Raw genomic sequence first — 12,696 nt, 5'->3', positions numbered from 1 at the left:
CACTTGGAGCCCGGCCCGACAGGCATGTGAACATTAATATACACGATCTTATTAAGCAAAGGTCATAAAAGCTGTCAGGGAAGGGGGATGATGATGAACTACTGTCCCCGGAGAGCATGGTGACATGAGGAGGAGCAACCTGGAGCCGTGGCTTTCCCAGGATCCTCCAGTCACGTGCAGGAGTGGTGGGAATCTCAGAGACAGGCCAGAAAGTCCAGTGCATGGGGGTGGTGGAGAGAGGAAATGAGAGTGGCGACAAGAGACGCTCAGTCCTAAACACCGAGTAGATTTGGGTGCCGTGAGGTGCCACCGGAGAGCCCCATCCCCATCTTCCATCTCCCATCCCGGTCCCCCCACATGGGGCATCACTGCCCGTCCGTCCCTGCGTACCTTGGTGATCTTGGGGTCGGTGCAGCGGCTGTTGCCGCTGCTGGCATGCATCCAGCTGCTCTCGTAGGCCAGGCAGTGCTGCCGCAGCGAGCAGCGCCTCTCCAGCACGCACCAGCCGCACTCGAAGCGCGGGTCGGCCTTGAGGCACAGGCCGCAGCTCTCCCGCAGGGCCGAGCACTTGTACAGGTGGGCTGCAATGGCAGGAGCACGGGGGTCAGCACGGTCCCCCCAGCCCGCGGGCACCGGGTTTTGGGGAGAAGGGCACCCGCTCTCACCCCCTCCCACTGCATGTGCGCCACCCGCTCCTGGGGGGACAAACCCCCGTGGGCAGGAGGAACCAGCACCCTGGACTCAACGCTGAGGCAGAGCTTTGGGCTCTCTCCCAAAGCTTCTTGGAGAAAAGCCTCTTGTTTAGAAACCTGTCTGATCGCTGCAGCCGGAGCCTCACTCCCTTCCCCAAGGCACTGGTGCAAACTGCAGGGGAGAGGGGTGGGCTGAAGGCTGGGGGTGCTCCGGGCTGCTTTCCCACCCCCGACCCATCCCTCACTCACCCTGGATGTTCTGGGGATTGTCGATGACGAAGTTCCCGTTCCAGACCACGGACAAGTTGACCGGCAGGTCGCTGATGTCGTTCCCTTCATAGAAATACTGCAGGAGGGGACAGAAGGAGGCAGAGCCCGTTAATCGGCGAGGTGAAACGCCCTGGTGAGGGGCACGGAGAGGCGTATGACCCCATTACGTGGCTGCCACCCATCAACCCAGAGAAGGATGGGGGCCTGGTTGGGACTCGCTGGCTAGGAACAGACAGGTCTAACAGCCACTGGTCAAAGCGTCAGACACAGCACAGGCAAACCAGTAGCCTGGACTGGCAAAAAAAAAATAAGCAAAATAGAGGATTTCTGAATAGACCCAAAATCCATTAAGTCAAAGGTCTGAAGCTGCTGCTGTGAGGAGAGGGGGAAACAGACGTTGTCCCTGCGGCACACCCGTACCTCTCCTCACCAGTCACCCAAGCCCTCCCTCATGTCCTCCCCACTCCAGGGACGCTCAGTCAGGTGTTTGGGATCACGTTTGGGATCACACTCATCACTAGTGAAGCTCGGGGAGGGCAGGCTGGGCACATGGCAGAAGCAGATTCGGTAGAGCCGCCCCCGACACTCAGTGGGAGGATGTCCCCCGCGGTCCCCTCCAGCCCCATTGCCCATAACACAATGACATACAGCTGCGGCCGTGGGTGGGACAGAGCCAGGCACCAGCCTGGTGCCACACCAGCTCTCGGAAAGATATCGGGAGAGCATTCCTCCCCCCCACACACCACCTCCGCACCGCACCGCCAGCTGCCCCGCTTCCAGCCCCACACCGTGCTTGGCTGTACCCCACCCCAGGACCGGTACCACCACCCAGATCCCCCAAGCTCCCATGTAGGGAGGTGACACCGGGGGATCCTGCCCTCCCCCCAGCTCCAGGGGACCCCAAACTCAGGCCCCAGTACCCGCTGCTGTCTGGACATACCCACCTCTGTTGCTCCGTCCAGCCTGGCCAGTGCCTCCTCCCCACCCAAACCCCTCTCCCCTGCCTTGGCACCCAAGCCCCAGCCCCGGCAGCCCCATCAATATTCCCCGCACAGGCGCTGCAAGCAGGCGGAGAGGTTTAATCGATACGGAGGCAGGAAGGCAGTCGGAACCGTCCCTGACAGCTAATGACCTCCTTCGGCAAGAGATTCCCCGCTCCTCGCCCGAGAAAATGACAGGCGTGTCAGGAGAGATTAAATGAATGATTCATGGCTTGCTGGAGTTTGTTAGGGAGCGGCGGACGCGCCGGCAGCAGCTCACCCAGACGCAGGTTGGCCACAGCCCTGCCACCACCTCCAGCCAGCCCGAGCGTCACCTTTCACAGCCCTGTTGCCATACCTGGAGGAGGTGGCCTCAGCATCTCCTCCAGCACTGCCCCAGCTGCTGCCCCACAGAGCACATTTGTCCCCTGCCAGTGTCAGGGACCACCCCGGTGGGTCTGCTCTGCTCGACCCCCTCCACAGGAGCCAGGGATGTGGCCCACGAAGGAAGCCAGCATGCCCAGGTGGCTGTGAGAAGCAAGAGACCCTTGGGTCCTTCTCACCTCACCATCAAAGCTGGTCCCTTCCAAGCAGAGTCTCTCCCAGCCAGGCAGCATCACCAGCCACAGCCCAGCATCAGACACGGCACCAAAATGGGGCACATGCCTGATGTGAGACACGGCTACGGCAACACACCCCTCCCTCAACCCTACAAGGTGCAAATGAGAGGCCAAGCCTGGTCCTCGGTTACACCTCCACAGCTTTTGGCTAGTTCAGGGGCCACCCCACCCAACCACAGGGTGGAGGACCCCAAAACGCAGCCCTCCACAGGGAGGAGGCGTAAGACCTCCAACTGCAAACTCAACCCTTTCTGGAGCGCCCAACAACTCCACCACCACCTCCCCTCTACAGCAGAGCCCCATCACCCCCCACCATGCAGCCTCTCAGACACGGCACCTCTCACAGTGTTTGCTCAGAGGACCTTCACCACTTCACCACACACCATCTACAACCAGAGCCTCTCAGCAACATTCCCACCACCAGGCCTGGGAACATGGAGCCAGAACCAGGCTGGGAGTCCAGACCTGTTCACCTTCCCCTACCTTACACCCACCCAAGGACATCCTGAACAGGACCATGATGAGGAGCTGGCCAGACCCACAACAGCGAGCAGAGACCATCCCCTGGTAGCAGGAGGGAGCACGTGCTGGGGAGGGCGGCGGCGGCGCCGGAGCAGAATTTAGCTGTGACGAGCCACATGGCAGCGTAAGTGAAATTGGCATTTTCAATTTGTACTCTGACATGTCTCATTTGGGGCCCTGGCATCTCGGGAAGGCATCCAGCCTGCAGCTGTCCAAAACACTTATTTGCATCTCTCTGCCCCGGCTGCTTTTGGAAATTAGTTCTTCTGGGAGGTGGGTTGGAGGAAGAAGAATAGGGGGAGAGGGAGGGAGAGCATTAACTCTTCATGCACCAGCCCCGGGACAGCAATAGGGCAGCTGCACAAGAGGCGGTGTCCCTCTGAGAAAGGACACCATGCTGGGGATGCTGAATTTGCCACGGCGTGGAGCAGGAGCGGTGGAGCGGGTGGCGGGGAGCAGCCAGGAGCGCAGGGCTGTGCAGAGGGAAGCGGCAGGCAGGAGCAGGAGCCGTCACCCTGGCTGGTGTTTGCAGCGTGGGATCACCAAGGGAACGCGGATATCAGTGAAAAACGTGTCCTCAGCGTCTGCGTGTCCGTCAGCAGCCTCTCCCCTGCCCTGCGGAGACTGGCAGCAGGCCCGTGGCTTGGATGCCGTTACTGGTCCCTGTAGGATGCCGGAGCTGGAGCCACGGCTCGGCTGTGTGCAGGCAGGACCTGCAGCTGCAGGGTCTCAGGGCTCAGCCTCCTGGGACACCAAGATCCATCAGATCCCTCTCTAGTTTCCAAAGCACCCCTTATTTTGAAGGACGTTTTCAAAAGGCCTCCTCGCAGCCGCTCCTGGTGTCGTGGGGGCAGGAAGGTGCCCTCTCCACCCACGGGCACAGCCACAGCAGCACCCCTGCTGCAGCGGCTGAGCAAAGTGGCAGCCCCTTTCCAGCCCTGAAGGCCCCACAACAGTGGGGCTCAGGCAGCGGGTGCTCACCAATCTGCCCATCCCACAGGATCCAGACAAGAGCCCAGGCACAGCCAGCCGGTCCCATCACGCTGGCTCCTCCCTGCTGCTAGCTAACACGGTGCTAAATATCCATTAAACACTTAACTGTTATTAACTTCCCGGTTAATCAATCGCTGTGGCTGGCAGCAATCTGGGATGAACCGTGGGAGGGGAGGCCAGGGTGGGTGTGAGCGGGGGGATGCACCCACCCAGGCAGCCCTGCTATCAGCCCACCTTTCGCTCTGCGAAGGCGCCCGGCACCCCCCGGCCGTGCCACAGGACGATGCAGCACGGTGGCTGCCTCAAGGCCGAGTTATGGGAAAGGGACATTTGCTCTGGGAGCAAAAAACGACAGACACAGCCCTGAGAGCAAACCAACGGCACCCAAGAGAGAAACGTGCTCACACGGCACGGTTCACAGAAGGGGATGGGAGAAAAGATGTCATCGAGTGAGTCAGCAACAGAGCTGTGAGCTGCTTGGCTCCTTACCTAATGTGGCCAGCCTTCCTGACCCTCTCTGGAAGAGCCTACAAGGCGAGCGTGGAAGGACCAACGGAGGACACACCAGCCCCACCAACCTGGATACAGCTATTCCCAGCAAGGTATCCTTCTGCAGGGACGTGTTTCAGGCAAGAGGACTCCTCGTCAAGCCTTTCTCAAGGCTCTTCACCCAAAACTGATCTCACGCATCTTCCCAAGTAATAGCCAACAACCTCATGCACTTCTCACAGCTCCAATTCTCACGCCCGCCCCATCCCCCCGTAGGGGACACCCAACGGCCCAGCACGCTGTGAGGGCTGTGGTTGCCACCTCCCCTAAAGGTCTCACATTTGGTTCTAGCAAGCCCACTGCTCACCCACCAGCTAGCAGCCACGGGCACCGAGAGCCACCCGGCTCCCCCTGGGGCGAGGGCTCCAGCACTCTGAGAAGGTGCCTCCAGGGGAGTCACACTCCCAGGGGACAGAGCCGCAGCCGGTGGGGGGGCACTCCAAATCTGGGGTGGATTGGCATGTTCCTGTGAGCGCCATGCCAACTAGCCAAAGGCACAAGCCCTTCCCAGCCCAGACAAGGCCAGGTGGCCCCACAGCCATCACACCCCTTGCTGTGGGGCATCCATCCCACTCCAACCATAACCCAGCATGTGAGGGAAGGGAGGGACCCCGGTCCCCGAGGAAGGCGGCAGAGGGGCTGCTCCTCTGCCCTCTGCAACCAAACCCACGCATCCAAACTTCCCTTGCAGCCTCCCTCCCTCTCACATGCACCATCCCCCTGGGCTGCATTTCTGGAGGAGCGCTCGGGCTGCAGCTGTGTCCTATTTTTCTGTAGTTGATGACCTCAACTCCTTCCCCGCACTACGGGGACGGCAGTAATGTACATCGCGTCTCGCCAGGGCTCAACTGCAATTCATCATTATTTTATCTGCTGGAATTTAATTGGATCCTATCAAACTCTCCTGATACTCCCTTTTCACTTTAAACACTACTGCAGGAAAGATAAATGTAGGCACTGCTAGGACGGAGAGCACGGCTTTGTTGGCGAACGGTACTGGGCTCCAGCCCTGTTTCCCTCTCCATGGCTGGTTAATTAGAGAGACATATACTGGAGGTGTGTGGCGCTCACGCGTGTGTATGATTTATGTTCCTCTATAAATACACCCTAGGCCTAGGAAAATACCATCATCCACACAACAGCACAACTTGACGGTAACGCTTGGCCTCTGATTCTGGATCTCCTTTTGCCCTTTTCACATAAATCTCCTCCTTTCCTCCCCCGTCACACGCAAGCATCTTCCCCTAGATTTCTGCTGCCCAAAATCCAGCAGGGTGTAAGTGAGAATCCAAGACCCTGGGAACACATCAGAGCAACACCCAGGCTCCACCACGGTACCAAAACATCGAGAAAGAGTAAATCCAACAGGTCTTGCCTGCCTTCCCAGTGAGAATCCAAGACCCTGGGAACACATCAGAGCAACACCCAGGCTCCACCACGGTACCAAAACATCGAGAAAGAGTAAATCCAACAGGTCTTGCCTGCCTTCCCAGCACCCACGCCTGGCGCTGGGCATCCCAGCCTCAGCATCCGCAGCGCTGGGTACCACTCACACGCTGACCCCACCAGCTCGCTCAGCATCCGTACCGTTTTGTCACAGGGATAAGCCGCGCCGTGCAGCTCCGAGGCAATCACCCCAACCCGAGCCTGGCCGGAGGGGACTGACCTCCAGAGCCACCGCTGAAACGGGCGGGCGGGGGGGCTGCCCATGCCAGGGGGATCGGCAAGGAAGGAGCCGAAAGGGAGCCAGGGAGGTGACACAGCTGCTCCTCACCACGCGGGGCTTTGCTTAAAAGGAAAGGGAAATAATTGAGGCATGAGGCTTAATTTAAAGTGCTGAGACGACAAACTCAAATGCTCATGGAAAGGAGATCAGGGGTTCTTCCTATTTTTACATTTAAAGGGAAAGAGCAGCTCTGGGGCTATTTCAGCCTTAAGAGGAACATTCTGGAGAGAAAAAGTCAGACCCTTGGCAGCGAGAAACACCTGTGGCCATTTTGCCAAGGCCAGGACTAAATCCAGTGAAGTCCAGTGTTACAAGCAGTAGTGTGGATTCAGGACTGTGGTACCTTCCGACAGCAAAACTGTTTGTTTTTTGCAGCAATCAGAAGGATGAGCCCCGTTGAGGGAGGGCAGATGGGAAAGACTGGGCAAAGGCAGGGATGCTTGGGAAATGAAACTCAGGCGCTACCTGCACACACTAAGACAGGTGACCACTTCTCCATCCTCCGCTGCAAGAAGCAAGCCTGGAAATGTCTGCCTCCAGAAGGTTTAAAGTAACCAATTAACAAAAAAAAAACAGTTTACTGGTAAATAATTCATTTCCTTAATTAGGCTTTTCTTTTCTTTTTGCTTCTTTAGAAAGTGTGCGGAAAATCTTCAGGGTCCCTTTCCTTTTGAACAGCAGAAAAAGACCAAAATGAGGAGGCAGAAAAGGGTTTTTTCTACTGCTTTTTTTCCCTGGGACGCGTAGGGAACACCAGGCCTGGTCTCTCTTGAATTTGCTGAAGATCTATTGCGTGTCTCAAATGATGTTTACAGTTAACACTCAAACCTTAATGAATGGACTGCTGAATATTTAACCAAGATGTCCTTCCTTCAAAGTGCTAACAAGTCATCAGAGTTTGACAAGCACTAAAACTAAACAAAAGACAAAGAGTACTAAGCAGGCTTGACTTATTATCCCTTCCATTCACCCACCATTCAGGACAGCATCCCTAACTCCACAGAGTAATTCACCTCTTGTTTAGATCCTGTTGAACTCCTGGAAACAAAGTGTGCTTAAATGCCTTCGGGAGGTGAGGACATCCATTCCTCACTTGCTGGCTAGGAGGATGTCAGCCTTTCCCTGCTTCTCCACTCACCAGTGTCCTCCACACTGGGCAGGACCCAAACTCCTAACCCAAAAAATAAATCGCGATAGAAGAACCCAGGTGGGTCATGGGTGGGTGACTGTGCGGGAGCCTGAGGTGCTATCAACCAGCCAGATGGACCGCAAAAAAAGACGGGGAGGAGACAAGCGTCACAGAAATGTGAATCTGAATCCCCCACACCATGAAGCAGTCTGGCTAAATGCCCTCAAATGTTAAAGCAGGAGAGCAGACCCTGAAAGCAAGACAGCTTCTTTCAAGCCAAAACTCTCTTCTTCCTTCTGTGAAGCCACCCTGCTCCCGAAAGCCACGTCTCCTGCCTGAGACCACAGCCCCACAGAGCTGCTGCCACCCACTCCTGCACCCACACAGCCCCCAACGCCTCCCACGCACTCTCCAGCCAATTTGCTTGGCTTTCCGGGTGTCCCTGGCAATATTCACGTCAAATCCAGCTCCGCTGGGCAGTGCTCAGCCTGGCTCCTTTTCCTCCCCGAACGCAGCAGCAAGACGACAACCTTTGCTTAAGCCGCCTCCCTAATGGCTTCTCGCAGCAGAGCCCTGCAGACACCACTCCGGTCCTGCTCCTCCCCGGAGCTCACGCTTTGTGCTGCTGCCTGCGTTCACCTCCAGGCCAAGCACCAACATCTCCAGCCGGCAGCTCAGGATGGGGAGTGTTTCTGCTCCTCGCAAACAGCATGTCACCAAGAACGAGCCCCAGCAGCGCGGCATCCCCCCAGCACTGCTGCCCAGGGCAGGCGGCAGCGGCTCAGGATGCTCCCCCTGCCCGCTGGCCCCGCAGCCCCGGGAGCGCAGGAGGAGGGAAGGAGCCAGGGATCAACTTAAACAGCCTCTAAATGTCACAAAGGACAAGGGAGCAGGGATCAGCGCTGGTGTTAGGCTGCAAATGAGCTTTCACAGTGTGAGTGATGGAAAACAAATTTTATAAGGATTAAATGGGAGGGAGAAGGGAGGGGTCGGCTCCATGCGGGTGAGGGCAGGTCGGTGCAGAGCCCAGCGGGGCAGCCGAGGCTCCCAGGGGGGCTATTAACACCCTGGGGGTGTTGCTCGTGAGCTTGGTGCTCCCTGCACAGGATTGCCCGCAGCAAGGGGCACACACACAGCTCACCGAGGGGCCACAAAACACCTTTTCACTTCGGGACAAGGTAACTGGAGAGGGCAGAGCAGGCAGAGCTGCCTGCAGGAGAGAGCTTCAGTGACAGCGGCAGGGAGCAAGGACAGAGGCAGGGAGCGATGCCCCAGCAGGGCTGGGATGGAGGGCAGGCAGGGCATGAGGCAGCTGCCAGGAGCTGGGGCCAGACAGGGGCTGCAGGGAAGGAGGGGGAGAGCTCACGGGGCTGGCAGGAACGGCTGCAGGCGGGGGAGTGTGCGCAGTGGGACACAGAGAAGGTGTTAGCTCGATCCCGCCTGTAAAGTGGGATGGCTTGGTGTCAGGGGGAAGCACGAGCAGGCAGAGAGAAGGGGGAGGCAAGGCTCCGGCACGTCCGGGCCAGCTGGCTCCGGCCCAGGCAACTTTCTTCAGCTTCCCAAAGCCAATCTCCTTGGAAGTGTTCCTAAAGCCTGGTTGCACTCCCGGGGTGGCTCTGGCATTGATCCTATCCGGAACGACCCCAGGCAGCAGCCTCCTCGTGCACTGGGAGGGAGCAGGGTGGAGCCCACTCTGCACCCCATGAGCACCAGAAACCCCCGTTGCCTGCCCACAGGAGAGCAAACCCAGCCGTGCAACGAGCCCGGAAGGTCCCGGGGCAGGGCAGGAACGAGCAGCCCGCAAAAGAAGCCCGTGCCGAGGCAAGCCGCGCACTCACCGAGGTGTTCTGGCACTGGATGCTGGTGCTGTTGAAGCGCAGGGCAGTGACGCGGGTGGTGCCACCTGGGATGTGGAAGATGCACTCGTAGTTGCGCTGGCCGGACTGCGGCTGGGGCAGGTTCTTGGCCGTCAGGGTGATGGGTTTCACCACGCCCACGGGGATGTAGATCTGGGTGGAGGGCAGGATCTGAGGGCAGTCCTGCAAGGGGAACAAGGAGCAGCTGATGAGGGGGGAACAGCACACAGCCTCCCCCAGCACCCCTGTGAGCCACCTTGGCTGGCAGGCTGGGCAACGCGCTGCGAAAACACCACCCTGAGCACAAGCTTGAGTAAATAATTCCTTCTGTGCAGCCAGCCCCAAACCAGCATCTCATGGCTGCTCTGACCGAAGCCCTGAATACAGAGAGGAGAGCACAGAGGAACCTGGTGGCAGGGCAGCAGGGTGTTTTCCACAGCTCTGGTTGATCCAGGCGGGAGGTGGGGAGAGGATTCAGCTACGGGACCTGCAACCTGGCACTGGGACAGCAGCACACATTTGGGCAAAACGAGATGGGCTTTAATGCCATCATTGCAGTCAGTAGGTTTCAGAGTTAGCGCCCACTGGGCTGTGCATTGCCAGCTACCCTCCCAGCCCTCCTGTTTCCCTTACAGCCTCCATCCCTTCACAAGTAGACAGGAAAGCCTTTTCCCCCTTCGACACCACAACGTGCTCCTGCAGTGTTGCAGAGAACCTGCTCTGCAGTGAATTTTGCTGCTGCTTCTATCCGCGGCCAACATCACCCCAACCAGCCTGGCTGCAGCCTGCCCAGAGGACAGAGCCTCCAGCCAGGTGATGCTGGACAGCCCAAGCTGGGGAGGAAGGCAAGGGCAAGTGGCTCAGCATCACCCCGCCAGCCCCCACGCTCCCCAGGGGAGAAGCCATCAGGAGGGCAAAGCACTCAACTTCTAATAGCCACGGGCTCCCAGCTGCTCCGGGGGAGCCTTGTGTGCAAAGCACAGGGGAGCGTGAGGAAGCAAAAATAAATGAGCTCAGCCAGCAAAACAGCTCTGCCGCCCCAGTGGGCGCCACTTCGGCAACAACAGCCTGATGCAATCCCACACCGGCCTCACCGAGCCAGGCGGAGGTCTCGCACCTACAGCAGTGGCTCCTGGAAGCGTCGGCCTGAAATAGCATCAAGGAGGAATAACGTGTGCTGAAACGAGCTGCTCTGATAACGGAGAGCAGCAGCGCCGGGGGTGGACGCGGCTGCCCCGCTGCTCTCCAAGGCTGCCAGCGGCCGCGGCTGCGGAGGCAGCTCTCGCCCCAAGGCCACCGGCAGCCACGCGTGGCCAACGCTGCCCAGCTGCCTCCTGCCCCCCACAGCGAGCCGGGCCCCGTGCAGCACTGGGCTTTATCTCAGCTGGCAGGATTAATCTAACTTCCAAATGATGCGGAGAAATGGAAAGGAAATTGTTTCATTTAGCAAATACTGACCATAAACCTCAACTCGTTTTACTCTAGGTTTCCCGTTCTTCACAAACCTGTATTCCCCAAAAGCACGATTTTTAAGGGAAGAAACTATTTATCCCCAAAACATGCTAAACAAAATGAAAGCAGAGAGGAACGGCGGTGCTAGCCCCAACGCAGAGATGGTGATGGGGCTGGGACAGTCTGGGGACCCTCGGCGCTGCTCTGCCACCTCCCTGCTCCGTGTCACGGCTGCCCCTCTGCAAAGGGGGGCTTCAGTTGCCCCCCCCCCCCCCCCTTTCAGAATCAGCTCGAGGCTCACAGCAGGGAGACCCCGCATGCCCACTGCCATTTATGAGTGGCCCCCAATGCTGCAAGGCGGTTGCTCCCCACCAGCTCCTGGCTCAGAAGTGCTGATGGAGGGAGAAGTCCCCGCCTGCTCGATCCCCCTCCGTATCGCAGGGGGACCCCACGGGTGGCACACGCCGTCCCCGTGGGGCACACATACCCTTGGCGAGGATTAGTCCTGGCTTGCTCTCCAACACCTCCACCTCCTCATTTTTCCATAATTATTGCTGCTGGCCCAGCCAGGGTGGTGGGCAAGCCCATGCCACCCCAGCCGGGCTCACCACGGATGCTCACAAGACCAGTGCCCAGGGAGCGCAGCGGGCACGTGTGTCCCTCTCCCCGCGCAGGCAAGCGGGCAGGGAGGCAGGCGGGCTCGTTTTGCTGACTCGCGGTTCGAGCCGAGTTCCCCCGCGACATCACATGCTCCGCATCTGCCGGCAGAAGTGTCTCATCCAGCAAAAATGTCAGCCTGCGCCCGAGCAGGAAGCACCTGGTGCTGGTGGGCGCCCGGGGTGCCCGGAGGGATGGGGGCACTGGGACAACTCATTTCCCCTACAAGCAATTCCAGCCGCTGACAAAACTCGCCCCAGCATTGCCCGGCACTTACATCCCTTGGGAAGGTCCCGCACAGCCCCCGAGCTCCCCGTCCTGCTGAGAACAGCCCCCCCGGCAGAGCCCCAGCTCCCGGGAGCTACAAAGCGATGGGACGAGCAGAAAAGCAAGACCCCGACAGGCACGCATTCCCAAACATCGCACAACTCGGATTTTCTCTATTACAACCGTTTTCCTAGCTGGATGAGAACATGACAAGGGTGTCCAGGTTTGCCTGGAGAGCTAAGCACCTCGGAGTCCTGCTGCAAATGCTGCGGTTTGGGTTTCTCTGGCAGCTCCCAGCTCCAGCTGCAAGGCTGTGCCATCAGCAGAGGCGGGATGAAGGCAGTGTGGGGCTGGGCTTGACGCTGGCTTTGAGGTTCCCTCACAAAGTCCTCAGCCATTCCCACTGGTAGGGGAATGAAGAACAAACACAAACTGAACCTGCTTAGACTGAACCAACACACTTGGTCCCGCAGGGCAGGAGCCTTTCACCCTCTGTAGCAGCTCTGCATCAGCAGGGATTATCACAGGAGAGCAGCTTTCTGGGATGGGAGACTCCAGTGTCCATCACTGATCACCCCACAGCCACCACTGGGCACCACGAGTGGGGAAAAACAAACAGCAGCCTGTGCTGCTGCATCAGCCCTTCCCCAGCCCCGCACCCCAGAGCAAGCCACAGAGGAGGGCCATCTCCAGAGTCCAGGCTTCAAAGCCACCGCAGCCAGTGGGCAGGGACATCCTTCCTGCTGCCACTGTTCCCAGGCACATTTACGTGAGTAGTGGCTCCTACCCACACCCCGTTCCTGCCCTGCCACCCCCAGAAATCCAGGCAAACATCCCCGGCATGCCCAGGACAGAGCGCCGTGGGTCGTTCTTTGCGTTTTCCTACAAAACAGCCACTTTTCCACCCATGAAACCATGGTGAACCACCCGTGGGAACCAGCTGCCGCTGACCCCTGTGCCTGCCTCTCCTGACCAGTGCCCAC

General features: G+C 58.8%; 1 protein-coding gene across 1 annotated transcript in view; it reads right to left on the bottom strand.

Moving 5' to 3' along the window:
• Nucleotides 1-12,696, bottom strand: part of PLXNA1 (plexin A1) — a 121,623-nt gene that overhangs the window by 39,884 nt on the left and 69,043 nt on the right. The window contains exons 10-12 of the mRNA XM_068409722.1: nucleotides 9,320-9,520; nucleotides 942-1,038; nucleotides 391-581 (exon numbers count right to left, since the gene is read on the bottom strand). Coding sequence (XP_068265823.1) covers nucleotides 391-581; nucleotides 942-1,038; nucleotides 9,320-9,520 — 489 coding nt within the window. The remainder of the gene's footprint in view (nucleotides 1-390; nucleotides 582-941; nucleotides 1,039-9,319; nucleotides 9,521-12,696) is intronic.

The sequence above is a fragment of the Nyctibius grandis genome, chromosome 10, assembly GCF_013368605.1.
Source record: "Nyctibius grandis isolate bNycGra1 chromosome 10, bNycGra1.pri, whole genome shotgun sequence".
In the NCBI taxonomy this organism is placed as follows: Eukaryota; Metazoa; Chordata; class Aves; order Nyctibiiformes; family Nyctibiidae; genus Nyctibius; species Nyctibius grandis.
The sequence above is the reverse complement of the archived record's forward strand: the minus strand, read 5'-3'. Positions and strand labels throughout refer to the sequence as shown.